The sequence below is a fragment of the Nannobrachium achirus genome (assembly GCF_963921795.1).
Source record: "Nannobrachium achirus genome assembly, chromosome: 21".
Lineage (NCBI taxonomy): Eukaryota > Metazoa > Chordata > Actinopteri > Myctophiformes > Myctophidae > Nannobrachium > Nannobrachium achirus.
In genome coordinates, this window is record NC_137828.1 from 42251203 (window position 1) to 42263648 (window position 12446).

Genomic DNA, 12446 nt, shown 5'->3' on the forward strand with positions numbered 1-12446 from the left:
TATGGGGCTAGCATTATGAGTACTTTGGTACTTTAAGTATCAAGTACATTTTGATACCAATACCTTTGTAGTTTAACTTTTACTCAAGTACATTTTAATTCCGAACTTCTACTTGGGCAGAGTATTTCTACATTGCAGTACTGTTCATTTAGAAAGGAACGGCTCCCAGCTGCGAACCGGATCCCATCGTTCATTTGAAAGAGCCGTTCAAAAGACTCGATTGGTTCGCGAACGTCCCACCTGGCCACTCTCTAGAACAGAACAGCCGGCGTCAATTCGGCGGACTGAAGTACATTGAAGTGGTGTGGACCTGACACGAGACTATCCCGGTACGACTCTCTCTTATCCGCCAGGTAAGGACGACATTAACACGAAACAACCTCACTGGTGTCATAATGTGTCACATTAACGTGTTGCTGGGTCGTGGTTTTGGTGACATATCGGTTGGTAACTTGGCATAGAGATGAACCGGCTTTCTTCAGTTGTGAGAGGAGCCGGGTCCGTTAGCTTGGGCCTGCGTTAAGCTAATGCTAGCATTGAAGGCCTGTTAGCGGTTATCTAATCTTGGACGGCCTCGGCGGGGAGATGGACTAAAATGTTAAACTTCACCAAACGTCTGTGTGATGTACATACGATATAGTAATAGATATGACGATAGAGCTTACGTACTGTTTCAGTGGTTCAGTTAAAGCTATTGTCATAAGATCCCGTAACCCGTTTATGTTAAACTTGTGGCTCAAATTGGGGCTAATGTTAGCTGGTTAGCAGGCACTTTAGAACACAACGTGTTGGTAGCAGCAGGTGAAAGAAACCATTAGCAACTGCGTGTGTCGAATGTTCTCTTCAACCGTATGTGGTATCGTAGGTGTATTCTAGTCTGAATTCTAAAAAATATGTAATAAATCCAGGCCAAATTCGCCGCTAAAATCAGGGGTGGGAACAAAATGAAATGCCGGTAAAGATTGCGACACAATTTATCCTGGTAATTGAATACACCGAAAAACGCGATTTTTAATATGAATATGCTATTGATTAATAATATCTGATCTAAAATCGATTTGGCTGCTGGTTTTAATCGCACCACCAGCCATTGGTGGAAAAACGTTATTTCCCCAAGTATCCACATAGTGACTCGTCATCATCGTTGTTGGATGATATTTAAATGAATGAATCTGATGTAGCCTGCATGTTCCTATAGGTGTTCATAACAGTCCGTGTTCCAATAGGTGTTGTTGATAACAGTCTAAACACAGCCATGCCATCCGACCTGGCCAAGAAGAAGGCAGCTAAGAAGAAGGAGGCAGCCAAGGCCCGAACACAGAAGACCACCAAGAAGACCGATGAGACAAATGGAGAAGAAACCCAACAGGAGGAGGTCACGCAAAACGGGGCACAGAGCAATGGTAATGGTTTGAATCAAACAAGCATTTGTCTGACTCTGTCCGTTTTATGATATGTAATGTAGCCTAGTGCCGTGGTTCTCAAACTTTTTCATGGCAAGGTCCCCTAAATTAATGTGTTTTTTGGCTGCATTTCAAAATGTCAGGATTTTCTGAAAATAGCTGATGTATATTAGGGCCACTTTGAGAACCCCTGCAATAGATCATGGACCACCATAACAGTTAGATTTCTTAACTATCCATAATGTATCTTTGGAACCCTCCAAGGACCCCTGTCTATTTGAATTGCTGTCAATCAAACTTATTTATTTTTGTCCTCCAGACAACACAGAAGCATAGGTAATAATAAAAAAATGTGGCAAAATATTGGAACAGCATTTTTCAGTAGCTGCCACATTGCCCATACTTTGTCAGGGCTACTCGACTTAAGATGGCTCAGGGGCCAAGTCCAAGGGCTGCAAGCTAAAAATAGCAGTCCTATTTTGGTCATTTAAAAATGTATTACACGACTAATCAAAACAATCAAAACATTTTGGAAGGGGGCACCCGCTGGCCTACTGGTCCAGGCGCATACCACATAGGCATTGATGCCTGGATGACGTCGCCGGTTCGATTCCCGATCCGAACGACCTTTGCTGCATGTCACTCCCCATCTCTCCTCCTGTTTCCTGTCAGTCTACTGTCCTATCCAATAAAGTCATAAAAGCCCAAAAACAAATCTTAAAAAAAAAGCAACCTGTTCCTTTTGTTTGTTTCAAGCGCGCTGGATATGAAAGGTTTAAATTCCAAAATAAACGGGCTTCAATCACAAAGTGTGAACACAACAACAGTGATGTCATTACGTGCGCATCCCGCATCAAAAACTCATTCAAGTCGCCCAGGGACTCATTCATGTCATGGTCCTGGGGTCCCGGGGATGCGCCTCCATTGGAGTCCATGTTAAAATAATTTACCAAAAAAAAAAAAAAATCCACAGACACCACCATTGTTCATGGGTGAAAGCATCCTACTTTACCCTACGTTAACACAAATAAAATCCACGTAGAAAGTTTTAAACAGGCGATAGAAACGTCAATGTTTTGATTCCACCGACGTCCGACACCATTTTGCGTGCCCGAAGTCATTAGGGCCACATGTTTTAGTAGTTTTAGTAGTTCTAAGTTCAAACATTAGCCAAATTGTAAAATAAATATAAGGAATAGGCAAACATTTTGAAAATCGCCGATCTACAAGCTCACAGCGCTCGAAAACATTGTATTGAGGACTCATAAAACTTTTCTGGGACCCATTTGAATGACCACCTGTGGGTCCCGGGACCCATTACATTGAAAACCTAGTAACCTCACTGCAACAATGGGAACAAAATTGTAACAAGTGGAATGATTCAGAAAAGGAAAGAATAGTCATACAAAGTCACTTTCCTTAGAGCTGAATCTGACCACTTTGTTGGCCACTAATAGAATATTGTCTTTTCTTACATTTCTCCCAGGTGGAGAAGCTGAACTAAACGGGTCAGCTGAACTTAACGGGTCAGCTGAACTTAACTGGTCAGCTGAACTTAACGGGTCAGCTGAACTTAACGAGTCAGCTGAACTTACCGAGTCAGCTGAACTTACCGAGTCAGGTATCATGGTGAACATGTGCACGGTTTGAAACAGCAATTGTCCTCCCGTGTTTGTAGAAACAACTAATCTTTCGTTTTGGCTTGGCCATGTTGGCAGACTGAGACTGCTGCTGCTTTGCGTGTGTGCTCTAACTAATTTTGTACTTTCTCGTGCAACGTGTTGCGTACCAAATGCGAGCCAATCTACAGGTCCACAATGTGTGCTGGATGCAACACTTTGTGGACTTGTAAATCGTTTGTTTGCCGTGGGACACACAAGGAAGTATAAATCGGCATAATGTCAACACAGCACGCCCATGTAGCACATCAGCTCAATTGCGTAAGCATGATTGCCCTCTTGTGGTTAGTAATTTTAGGTATTTCCATGACATTTAGAAACGCACATGAGTTCAGGGTTTTCTCGTTAATTTTCACCACCGTCGGCAGGTTAGCTACTCACCAGCGTTGGCAGGTTAGCTACAGCGTTAGTTTCACTGACGCCCCTGAGACATAAAGCACAAAGCCTGCATGCGGGCTGTGGGTTGAGTAGTGCTGTTTTATGTAAAAACTGATTAACAGTATCTAACATTAACAGTATCTTAATATACAGCAGTTTAGGTAGGAACAGTTCAAGCATGGGGGGTGTGCGACTGTGCGTTTACCTTTGTCCTGGTTTACTTTTGTTCTTGTCAGATCATTACTGTGTGAGTATAATGGCCAGATTCATTGTGCCAAGATATTGACACATTAGGGTTGATGTTGCATCTCGTCTGAAACAATGCAGCTATTATTCACTTTCGAGTCAAGAGGTTTTATTTCCATCTGAAAAAGACTTTTTTTTTAACAGGAATTGAAAGCTTGACCAAGGAGATTGATGAATTTGAGCTGGCGAAGACAGAGGCCCGTGCAGTGACCGGGGTGCTGGCCTCCCACCCCAACAGCACAGACGTCCACATTGCCAGCCTCTCGCTCACCTTCCATGGCCAGGAGCTGCTGTCAGACACCAGCCTGGAGCTCAACTCAGGCAGACGCTACGGCCTCCTTGGCCTCAATGGCACAGGTAAGAGACTAGCCCCCCTTAAACCTAGGGCTGTCATGATTTCAAGTTTAATTGTGTTGTTTTATTTGTGTTTTTGGTGTTTTAACATATGGGTCAAAATTACATTTCAGATTGCTTCTAAGGATTTGTAATAAAAGATTGCACAGGGCAGATATGTATGAAATGTATTCTGTATTTATGGATGTGATTGTTGTTTCACAGGAAAGTCCATGCTGTTGTGTGCTATCGGGCACCGTGAGATTCCCATCCCAGAGCACATAGACATCTACCACCTGACGAGAGAGATGCCCCCCAGTGACAAGACTGCTTTGGAGTGTGTGATGGAGGTGGACGAGCAGAGGATCATGCTGGAGAAGGAGGCGGAGAGACTCGCTGCAGAGGACTGTAAGTTCTGCTTATTGAAGAAAACTAGAGGGATCAAGAGTTCTACACCATGTCCCACCGCCGATCCCAACAATGTGCACACATAGGGACATCTCTCATTGTCCCTTTTATGACCATACATAGAGATTGCAGATGTCATCACTATATGCCCATATATGGGTATGCCCCCTTTTTTGGCCATGTATGGAGCTGACGTTTGTTTGTGCCTGATACCATGACGACACATTGAGGTTAGACAACACACTCCATATTTGGGTGTAGCTGCATTGGGAACTCCTTATATGGTTATGAACGCTGTGATGTGGCCCACTGGCTCGTCCTCCCTCAAGCCATTTTTGAGCGGTGCTAACCGCTCCTATAGACCGTTTTTTTTACCAAAACCATGATGTCACAAATGATGATGACATGAGTCCGCTAGACCAATGAAACACTTCGATTCTGTTGATCTGTCCATGATGTCATAGTCACATAGGCACCCGATTGGTTAACTCTGATTTAGAACGCGTTTAGGCCGCCTAGATACGTCATAAAAAACTATTGAGCGGTGCTAACCTTGAATTTCAAAATTGTATTAGATGAATATTCACTTATAAGCGATAAAATAACCACACTTTTAGACAGACTGTGGAAGATCTTACAGGTTATAAATGATAGCCAACTAATACAAGTTTAAAATACAAATAAACACAATATCCACTGGGTATCCACTGATTGCCCAGTTCTTCGGGCTCTTCGGGCCCAGCTCTTCTTGAAAGATTCAGTCAAGTCAGTGGTCTTGAACATAGCTGACAGTTGTTGTACTTGGCTGACAGCTGTTGTACTTGGTTGTACAGCTGTTGCTGCAAGGTCTGTGGTTCCAAAAAATTTAAAATACAAATAAACAGCTTTTGGAAAAAAAGATTATGCTGTCACTAATGAGGGTAACATGAGTTAACTAGACCAAATGTTCCGCCCCAGGATAACGGATGATTCTTTGGTCAAAATAATCGTTGTATGAAATTCAAATACTTCGGCTTTGCCGAAATAATTAGTATAGGGTCATAAACAAAAATCTGGAGGAAAATAAGGTCCCTGGTTGCCTAACTGACGACCACCAGAGTCATCAGGCTCTGGTGGCAGAGCTGGTTCTGTCCAGAGATGGTTCCGTCCTCTGTATGGTGTAAAGGTCAGGACACACGAAAACCTTATATAGTCTGAGCAGACCTCTAGACTGACATAATACACAACACAAAGAATATTGCCATGCATGCCTATCAACACTGATTCGCGCAGGCGCCCTTACAGGAATTAGTTTGCACCGCTCACTTCGCACGGGTGCAATTTTTTAATATAGGATGAACTCCCCCCAGGGTGAGACATAGCGGAAGTAGAACACACTGTCCCAAAGTGCAGTAACTTGATTATTCACTGACGGTATGTATACTCAACACAATCCTTTTTCTGTGTCCTCCTCCTACTCAACATAGCGGAGTGTCAGAAGTTGATGGATCTGTATGAGCGTCTGGAGGAGCTGGACGCCGACAAGGCGGAGGTGCGAGCCTCCAGGATCCTCCACGGGCTGGGGTTCACTTCTGCCATGCAGAGGAAGCAGCTAAAGGACTTCAGCGGAGGCTGGAGGATGCGTGTCGCTCTGGCCAGGTGAGGGGACCTCTAATGGGACAGTTATACATGAGGATAGATGTGTAGAGTGTAGTAATCTAATTAATGTATTAATGTGTTGTGTAGATGATCCCATGCCAACAAAGGGAAGGTAATGTACTAATATTCTTCTCTGTTTTCACCCAGAGCCCTGTTCATCAAGCCTTTCATGTTACTGCTGGATGAGCCCACCAACCACTTGGATCTGGATGCCTGTGTGTGGTTGGAGGAAGAGCTCAAAACGTAAGTCAGCCATACACACGCACTCCTAGGGATGGGGTCCATTAGTGTTTCCATCTTAGTAAAATACCCAGGCCCCAAGTCTAATAAATCCACTTTATTTTCACATTTCTTTAAATGAATTGTGCATCCTGTCATACTTTAGTAATCAACTAATGTATTATGGGGGCTTACATTCCCATACTGCATTGTTTTCAATATGTTGACATGCAGCATCAAATAAAGACCCATCAAACAACAGATTGGAGAGGATCCCCACTTTTTAATCTGCCAATGATACGAATGTGTCCAGATAATACTTGATGATAGTGGATTAGGATTTGATAAACTCACCCCCTGCCCCCCTAATTGACACTATCACACAATAGGAACAATCAAATAAAGAACCCTAAATGTTTTTATCGCACAAAAAAACCCACTTAATGCTTTCTCGTCAGGTTCAAGCGAATCCTTGTTCTCATTTCACACTCGCAAGACTTCCTCAACGGCGTGTGCACAAATATCATCCACCTGCATCAGAAGAATCTGAAGTACTACACGGTAAGAACAGCTTTCCTCTAATGCAGTGGTGTCCAAACTGGGGGTCCACAGATGATTAGCGTAGTTCAAATATGCTCATTCTGGGGGGTCCCAGTTCAAATAGGATTATTTTGGGGGGGTTGTGGCCTGAGCAGTTCAGAAACCCTTGCCCTAATAATGTACCAGTCATCTCTATTGAAGCCAGATATGGAGTTTAACCCATTTAGGCCTAACCTATAGTTAGGCCCAAATCAGAAATTAGCCTACAAAAACAAATATGTTGATACATACTGTACATGTACTGTCTGTAAGCCTCTCCCATACACTAAAATGTGTACCCGGCCTGAATGGGTTAATGGAGACGGGCAGGATATTTGCTAGCTTACAAACGACATCAGCGGACCCTGAGTCGGCAGAGCCTTTGACGGTGCTTTTTATGGACTCTGCCACCATCTGTGATCTCATAAAGCCCTATATAGAAGGTGGGGAGGTGCAATGTGTTACTAAGTGTGTGTGTGTGTGAGAGGGAGAGAGAGAGCGAGCCTGTCCGGTTGGCACTGTGTGTGTGGTAGGTTTGTGCAGCCCTCTGTGGGATGACCGTGCAACATCTATTTTTATTTCTGAAGGGTAACTACGACCAGTATGTGAAGACGAGAGAGGAGTTGGAGGAGAACCAGATGAAGCGCTTCAACTGGGAGCAAGATCAAATAGCACACATGAAGGTAAATGGGGACACCGTGTGGTGGATTGGGAGTACTACTCCACTGAAGGGATGGGGAGAATGACCACTGTCTGTATAAGTTGCTGTTGAGCAGAAACCTCCATGTTTTACTTTGTTTTTTCACATCTTATTACTTGGTCATGCTACAGTGTCACACAAAAGTTGCAGATCTACAAGCTCGTAACGCGGTATGAAGCAATTGATACGTTTTGGATTTGTAGATCTGCAATTTTTTAATTTGAATCCTGCAAAGTAACAGTTTTGGACATATGAGGTTTCCACCCGACAGATGTATGGATTTCTTACAAAGAAAACATGTCTCTTTTCCTCCTCTCCTCCAGAATTACATAGCCAGGTTTGGTCACGGCTCTGCGAAACTGGCACGACAGGCTCAGAGCAAAGAGAAGACGCTACAGAAGATGGTGGCCTCGGGCTTGACTGAAAAAGTTGCGAATGACAAGGTAAAGAGCGCGTGCACCCCAGGGTGCTGTAAGGTGTTGACCACTGACACCCATATCTGTAGAAACCTGGATCGAGTGCTACAGTTAAATAGGCTTTTTACATAGATTGACATAAAATTCAGACCTAATAACGTCTTTTATTTTTTTATTTTAACACCACACTCATTTAGAAGGCATTTGTAGAGTTGGCCTCAGGGTCTGTTATGAATTTTAAGACCACAGCTTATTCAGCAGTTGTTGATTGTGAGTGCAGTGATGATATCACAGAATAGACCCTCCAGCATTACAGAATAGACCTCCAGCATTACAGGCCAACAAGGAGTATTTACAAACCAGGATGTATATGCAATATTTAAAACCTGTCCTGCCTCTTGTGTTTCCCACAGACCCTGTCATTTTGTTTTCCTCCCTGTGGGAAGATCCCTCCCCCTGTTATCATGGTTCAGAATGTCAGTTTTAAATACAACGAGAGCACAGTGAGTATTACAGCTTGTGTGTGTAGACCCCAAAGATGTTTGAAATTGAAATATCCCTGTTTTGGGGCGATACAATGATATTGCAACTTTGCTTGTGTTTTTTTATCACTGTGCAACAAAAGTATGTGGATGATTATATAATGTATCCTTTTGGCAACCCCTCATTCTTCTGCTCTCGTTTGCCTTTAGCCCGTCATATATAAAAACCTGGAGTTTGGTGTCGACCTGGATACTCGAGTGGCTCTGGTAGGACCAAATGGAGCCGGAAAGTCCACACTACTAAAACTTCTGATGGGAGAGGTAGGTTAGGGTTCATACTGGAGATGGACAAACATGTTTTTTTTCCTTCCCGATTCCGATAAGTTGTGTATCAGGTCGATACAGAGTACCGATCCGAAGTGTGTGTGTGTAATACAAAAAGAGAATCTAGGACAGTAGTTCTCAAAGTAGGGTCCAGGGACTATCTGGGTTCCAAATGGACCCTTATAGGTATGTAACTGTCAGAGTTATGGGGGTTCTTGTAATGTAAAAGTTGGAGAAACAACATTGATTGATAGTAAATATAATTTCCATTCATAATTGTTAATACAATTTCCATTCATAATTGTTAATGTGCAAAGGGTTAGTAATGTAAATGGTACTGTAACAGTATAAAATAGTAGTGCAACATCAACTGAAGCATTCAAAAGACAAAATGATTATCATGTGATAGATTACGTGGTATCTGGCATACTCGCTGATGCCATCATTTTTTCTTATTCTGCATTTCCCCCTGTAGCTGCTCCCTAGCGATGGCATGATCCGCAAGCATTCTCACGTGAAGATTGGCAGATATCACCAGGTAAGATACCGAACCAGTCAGAATGTGGCTCTAATGAGAATTCCAATCTTTCCTCTTTAATGACCACGATCATTAACATAATGGCTCTGTGCATAACTGTAGTGCCAGATTTCCAGAAGGTGGCACTAGCTCAAACAAGAGATTCAGATCTTCAAATACCTGTATTATATATAAATGACTTGAGTCAGAAATGTGAAAATGATGCATAAATATGAAGTCGAGGTCATTTTCTATTTCACAGAATATGCATCAGTCACTGTTGCGTCACGTTCAGTCTCTGGTTAATTATGTGTGTGCTCCATTAAGGTGCCGGCTACATGAAGCTGGATATTTCTGAATCTAGACATTTTTTGGTGCTGTTGGGGCTTGTAGCCACACGAAGCTGGATATTTCGGCCGTGAAGCTAGATATTTTTGAAACCGGATAAATAAGTGGAGAGATTGAAAAATATCCGATTCACTGGATCCGTGTAGACAGGGAACCCTGATATCTCTGAAGACTTTACTGTGTGTGCTTGTTAGACCTAGATATCTTTGTCGTGTGGACCTAGATATTTTTCTATGTGGATATCTGAAAAAACGGGATATATGAAATATCCAGCTCCGTGTGGACCTAGATATTTTTCTATGTGGATATCTGAAAAACCGTGTAGCCATGGCCTTAAACATCGATATGAATTGTTTGTGTTCCAGCATCTCACAGAGCAGCTGGAGCTAGACCTGTCTCCTCTGGACTACATGATGAAGTGTTACCCTGAGATCAAAGAGAGGGAGGAGATGAGGAAGATCATTGGACGCTATGGCCTGACAGGCAAACAACAGGTGAGAAGGAGACAAGTGGGTCAAAAACTCTATTCTTAGTGAAATCAAAGATGATCTAGGGAGATCTGCCATCTCTTGATTGTAGCCACAAATGGTCCCCTAAGTGGGTGCTGTCTGATCACAAACGGTCTATGTTTACTAGTTCTAGATCCTGTGAGTGTGTGTTGCTGGGACAGATTTGATTAAGTAGATTTTCTCCTGATTCGCCTCTGGAAGAAAAAAAGTCTGGTAATTTTTTTGTTCAGTGACCATGGGGCTAAAGAATGGTTCAGAAGCTGTGTTCATGTTCACTTTTCCATTGGAATGAATAGACTACAAACTGCTTCCGGAATTTGGTTAGGGAGGCCTTAGCTAAGAAATCTACCGGTACTTCTGTTTCGTCTTTTCTAATTTGATTGATCCACCGACCTTCAGGTCAGTCCAATCAGGAACCTGTCGGACGGCCAGAAGTGCAGGGTGTGCTTCGCCTGGCTGGCCTGGCAGAACCCGCACTTGCTGTTCCTTGACGAGCCCACCAATCACTTGGACATCGAGACCATCGACGCCCTGGCCGAAGCCATTAACGAGTTTGACGGTGGAGTGATGCTGGTCAGCCACGACTTCAGACTCATTCAGCAGGTACATAAAAACACTGTTAAAACATCCTGCAAAGATTAGAGATCCATAACTTCCCAATAATGTTTCGATACAATCACTTGTTTATCAGTCTATACAGAGTACCAAACCGACACCTGTGTATGTATAATTTGAAAAATAATCTAGGACGGTGGCTCTCAAAGTAGGGTCCAGGGACTCTCTGGGTTCCTTGAGGGGGTTTCAAATGAACCCATACAACTGTAGTGTACAAATGGGCCCTTTCAGGTCCATTTGGTTCCATTTGTACATTCTTAATTATGGGGGGGTCCTTGAAATTAAAAGGTTCTATAACCACTGATCTAGGAATAAATAAAAATGCCATTAATAATTAACTCTTTTACTGCCATTTATGATTTTATAAGGATCTAAGGATGTATTTTAATGCCATTAAAGTAGCTTACCTTTATAAAAAATATCCATCCATCCATTATTTCCAACCGCAATGTTTTGTAAAAGACCAGCATATCCCTCATAGTGTTGTGAAGGAAAAAAAAGTTGCACGGGCGCTTCTGATCCAATGAACGAGGCTGAAGGTTGTACTTAGAAATGGAGAAACTAGATCCAGGCATAGAAATGGAGGAGAAAAGCAATCCCGCCACCATTATTTATGTGCGCTCCAGATTTGAGACTAGTGTTACGGGAGCTGCTGCTACTGTGCACACCCGGGCCATCCCTCATCTGCTTAACAGTGCTCAGACAGGTATTAAAGAACGAACAGTGCTCAGACAGGTAAAAGAACAAACGCTTGTTATGGCGCAGAGGATAAAAGAACGAGTGTTCGTTCGGCGGCATGAGTTAAAGTGCAGCTCACAGATTTCAGTGCTATGATGGGAAACGTTCTGTATAACATCACTTTGTCACATCAAGAGTGGAGTCGATATTTTCTTTGCACAACCTACTGACAAATAGCAGTTGCATTTAAAATGAGCTAAAAAGAAATCTGAATCCCATGTGCAAATAAGACAATGTAGCAGCAGAAAATCAGATGCACACCACCTTATTAAGCTCAATCTCTTTCATTTTAACCAGGTGGCACAGGAGATCTGGGTGTGCGAGAAGCAAACCATCACCAAGTGGAACAAAGGCATCCAGGCGTATAAGGCGCATTTGAAAGCCAAGATCGACAAGCAAGCACACGACCTCTAAAAAAAACAGTACTGCTAACAAACCTTGAGCCGCTAGATTTTTCAACATGCATCGTGGTTTTGACCCTCAAGCTCCCCCTGTAAGGGATGAGATTTGGGTTTTTATTTCAAGAACTAAAACCTGAACAGAACTAGTCTCTTGTGCATCTTTGTGAAGGGACCTGTCTGTCGTACCTGATATTTCCATTTAAGTTTGACAACGATGTAGCCTAACCCCACGCTCAACCAGACCCAATCCCCTGCTCCCTTCACCTCAGGCTGCACTCTGATAGGCTGATTTCACCTGAAGCATCTCAGTGCATTTTGGAATGCATTCCATTGTGCTGTCAACATAGAAAGTTTATTATTTTTATTTTCCAAATGTGATGTTTTACCATGTATGCAGCAGCTTATAGGGTCATATTTAAAATTTTGATCTATTCTTTTTCCTGTGTAAAAGAGCAGCAATGCCTTATTTAACAAATGTACATGCAATAATGTTTGTTGAAATAAAATTACTTG

General features: G+C 42.7%; 1 protein-coding gene across 1 annotated transcript; it reads left to right on the forward strand.

Moving 5' to 3' along the window:
• Positions 1-284: 284 nt before the first annotated feature.
• On the forward strand, positions 285-12404 carry abcf2b (ATP-binding cassette, sub-family F (GCN20), member 2b). The gene is made up of 15 exons (XM_080752276.1): positions 285-353; positions 1227-1403; positions 3851-4063; positions 4265-4447; positions 5914-6085; positions 6233-6328; positions 6763-6865; positions 7471-7566; positions 7907-8026; positions 8413-8502; positions 8692-8802; positions 9281-9343; positions 10036-10164; positions 10579-10782; positions 11830-12404. Exons 2-15 carry the CDS (start codon positions 1256-1258, stop codon positions 11944-11946), a joined length of 1845 nt encoding a protein of 614 aa, XP_080608402.1. The 5' UTR covers positions 285-353; positions 1227-1255; the 3' UTR covers positions 11947-12404.
• The last annotated feature ends 42 nt before the right edge of the window (positions 12405-12446 follow it).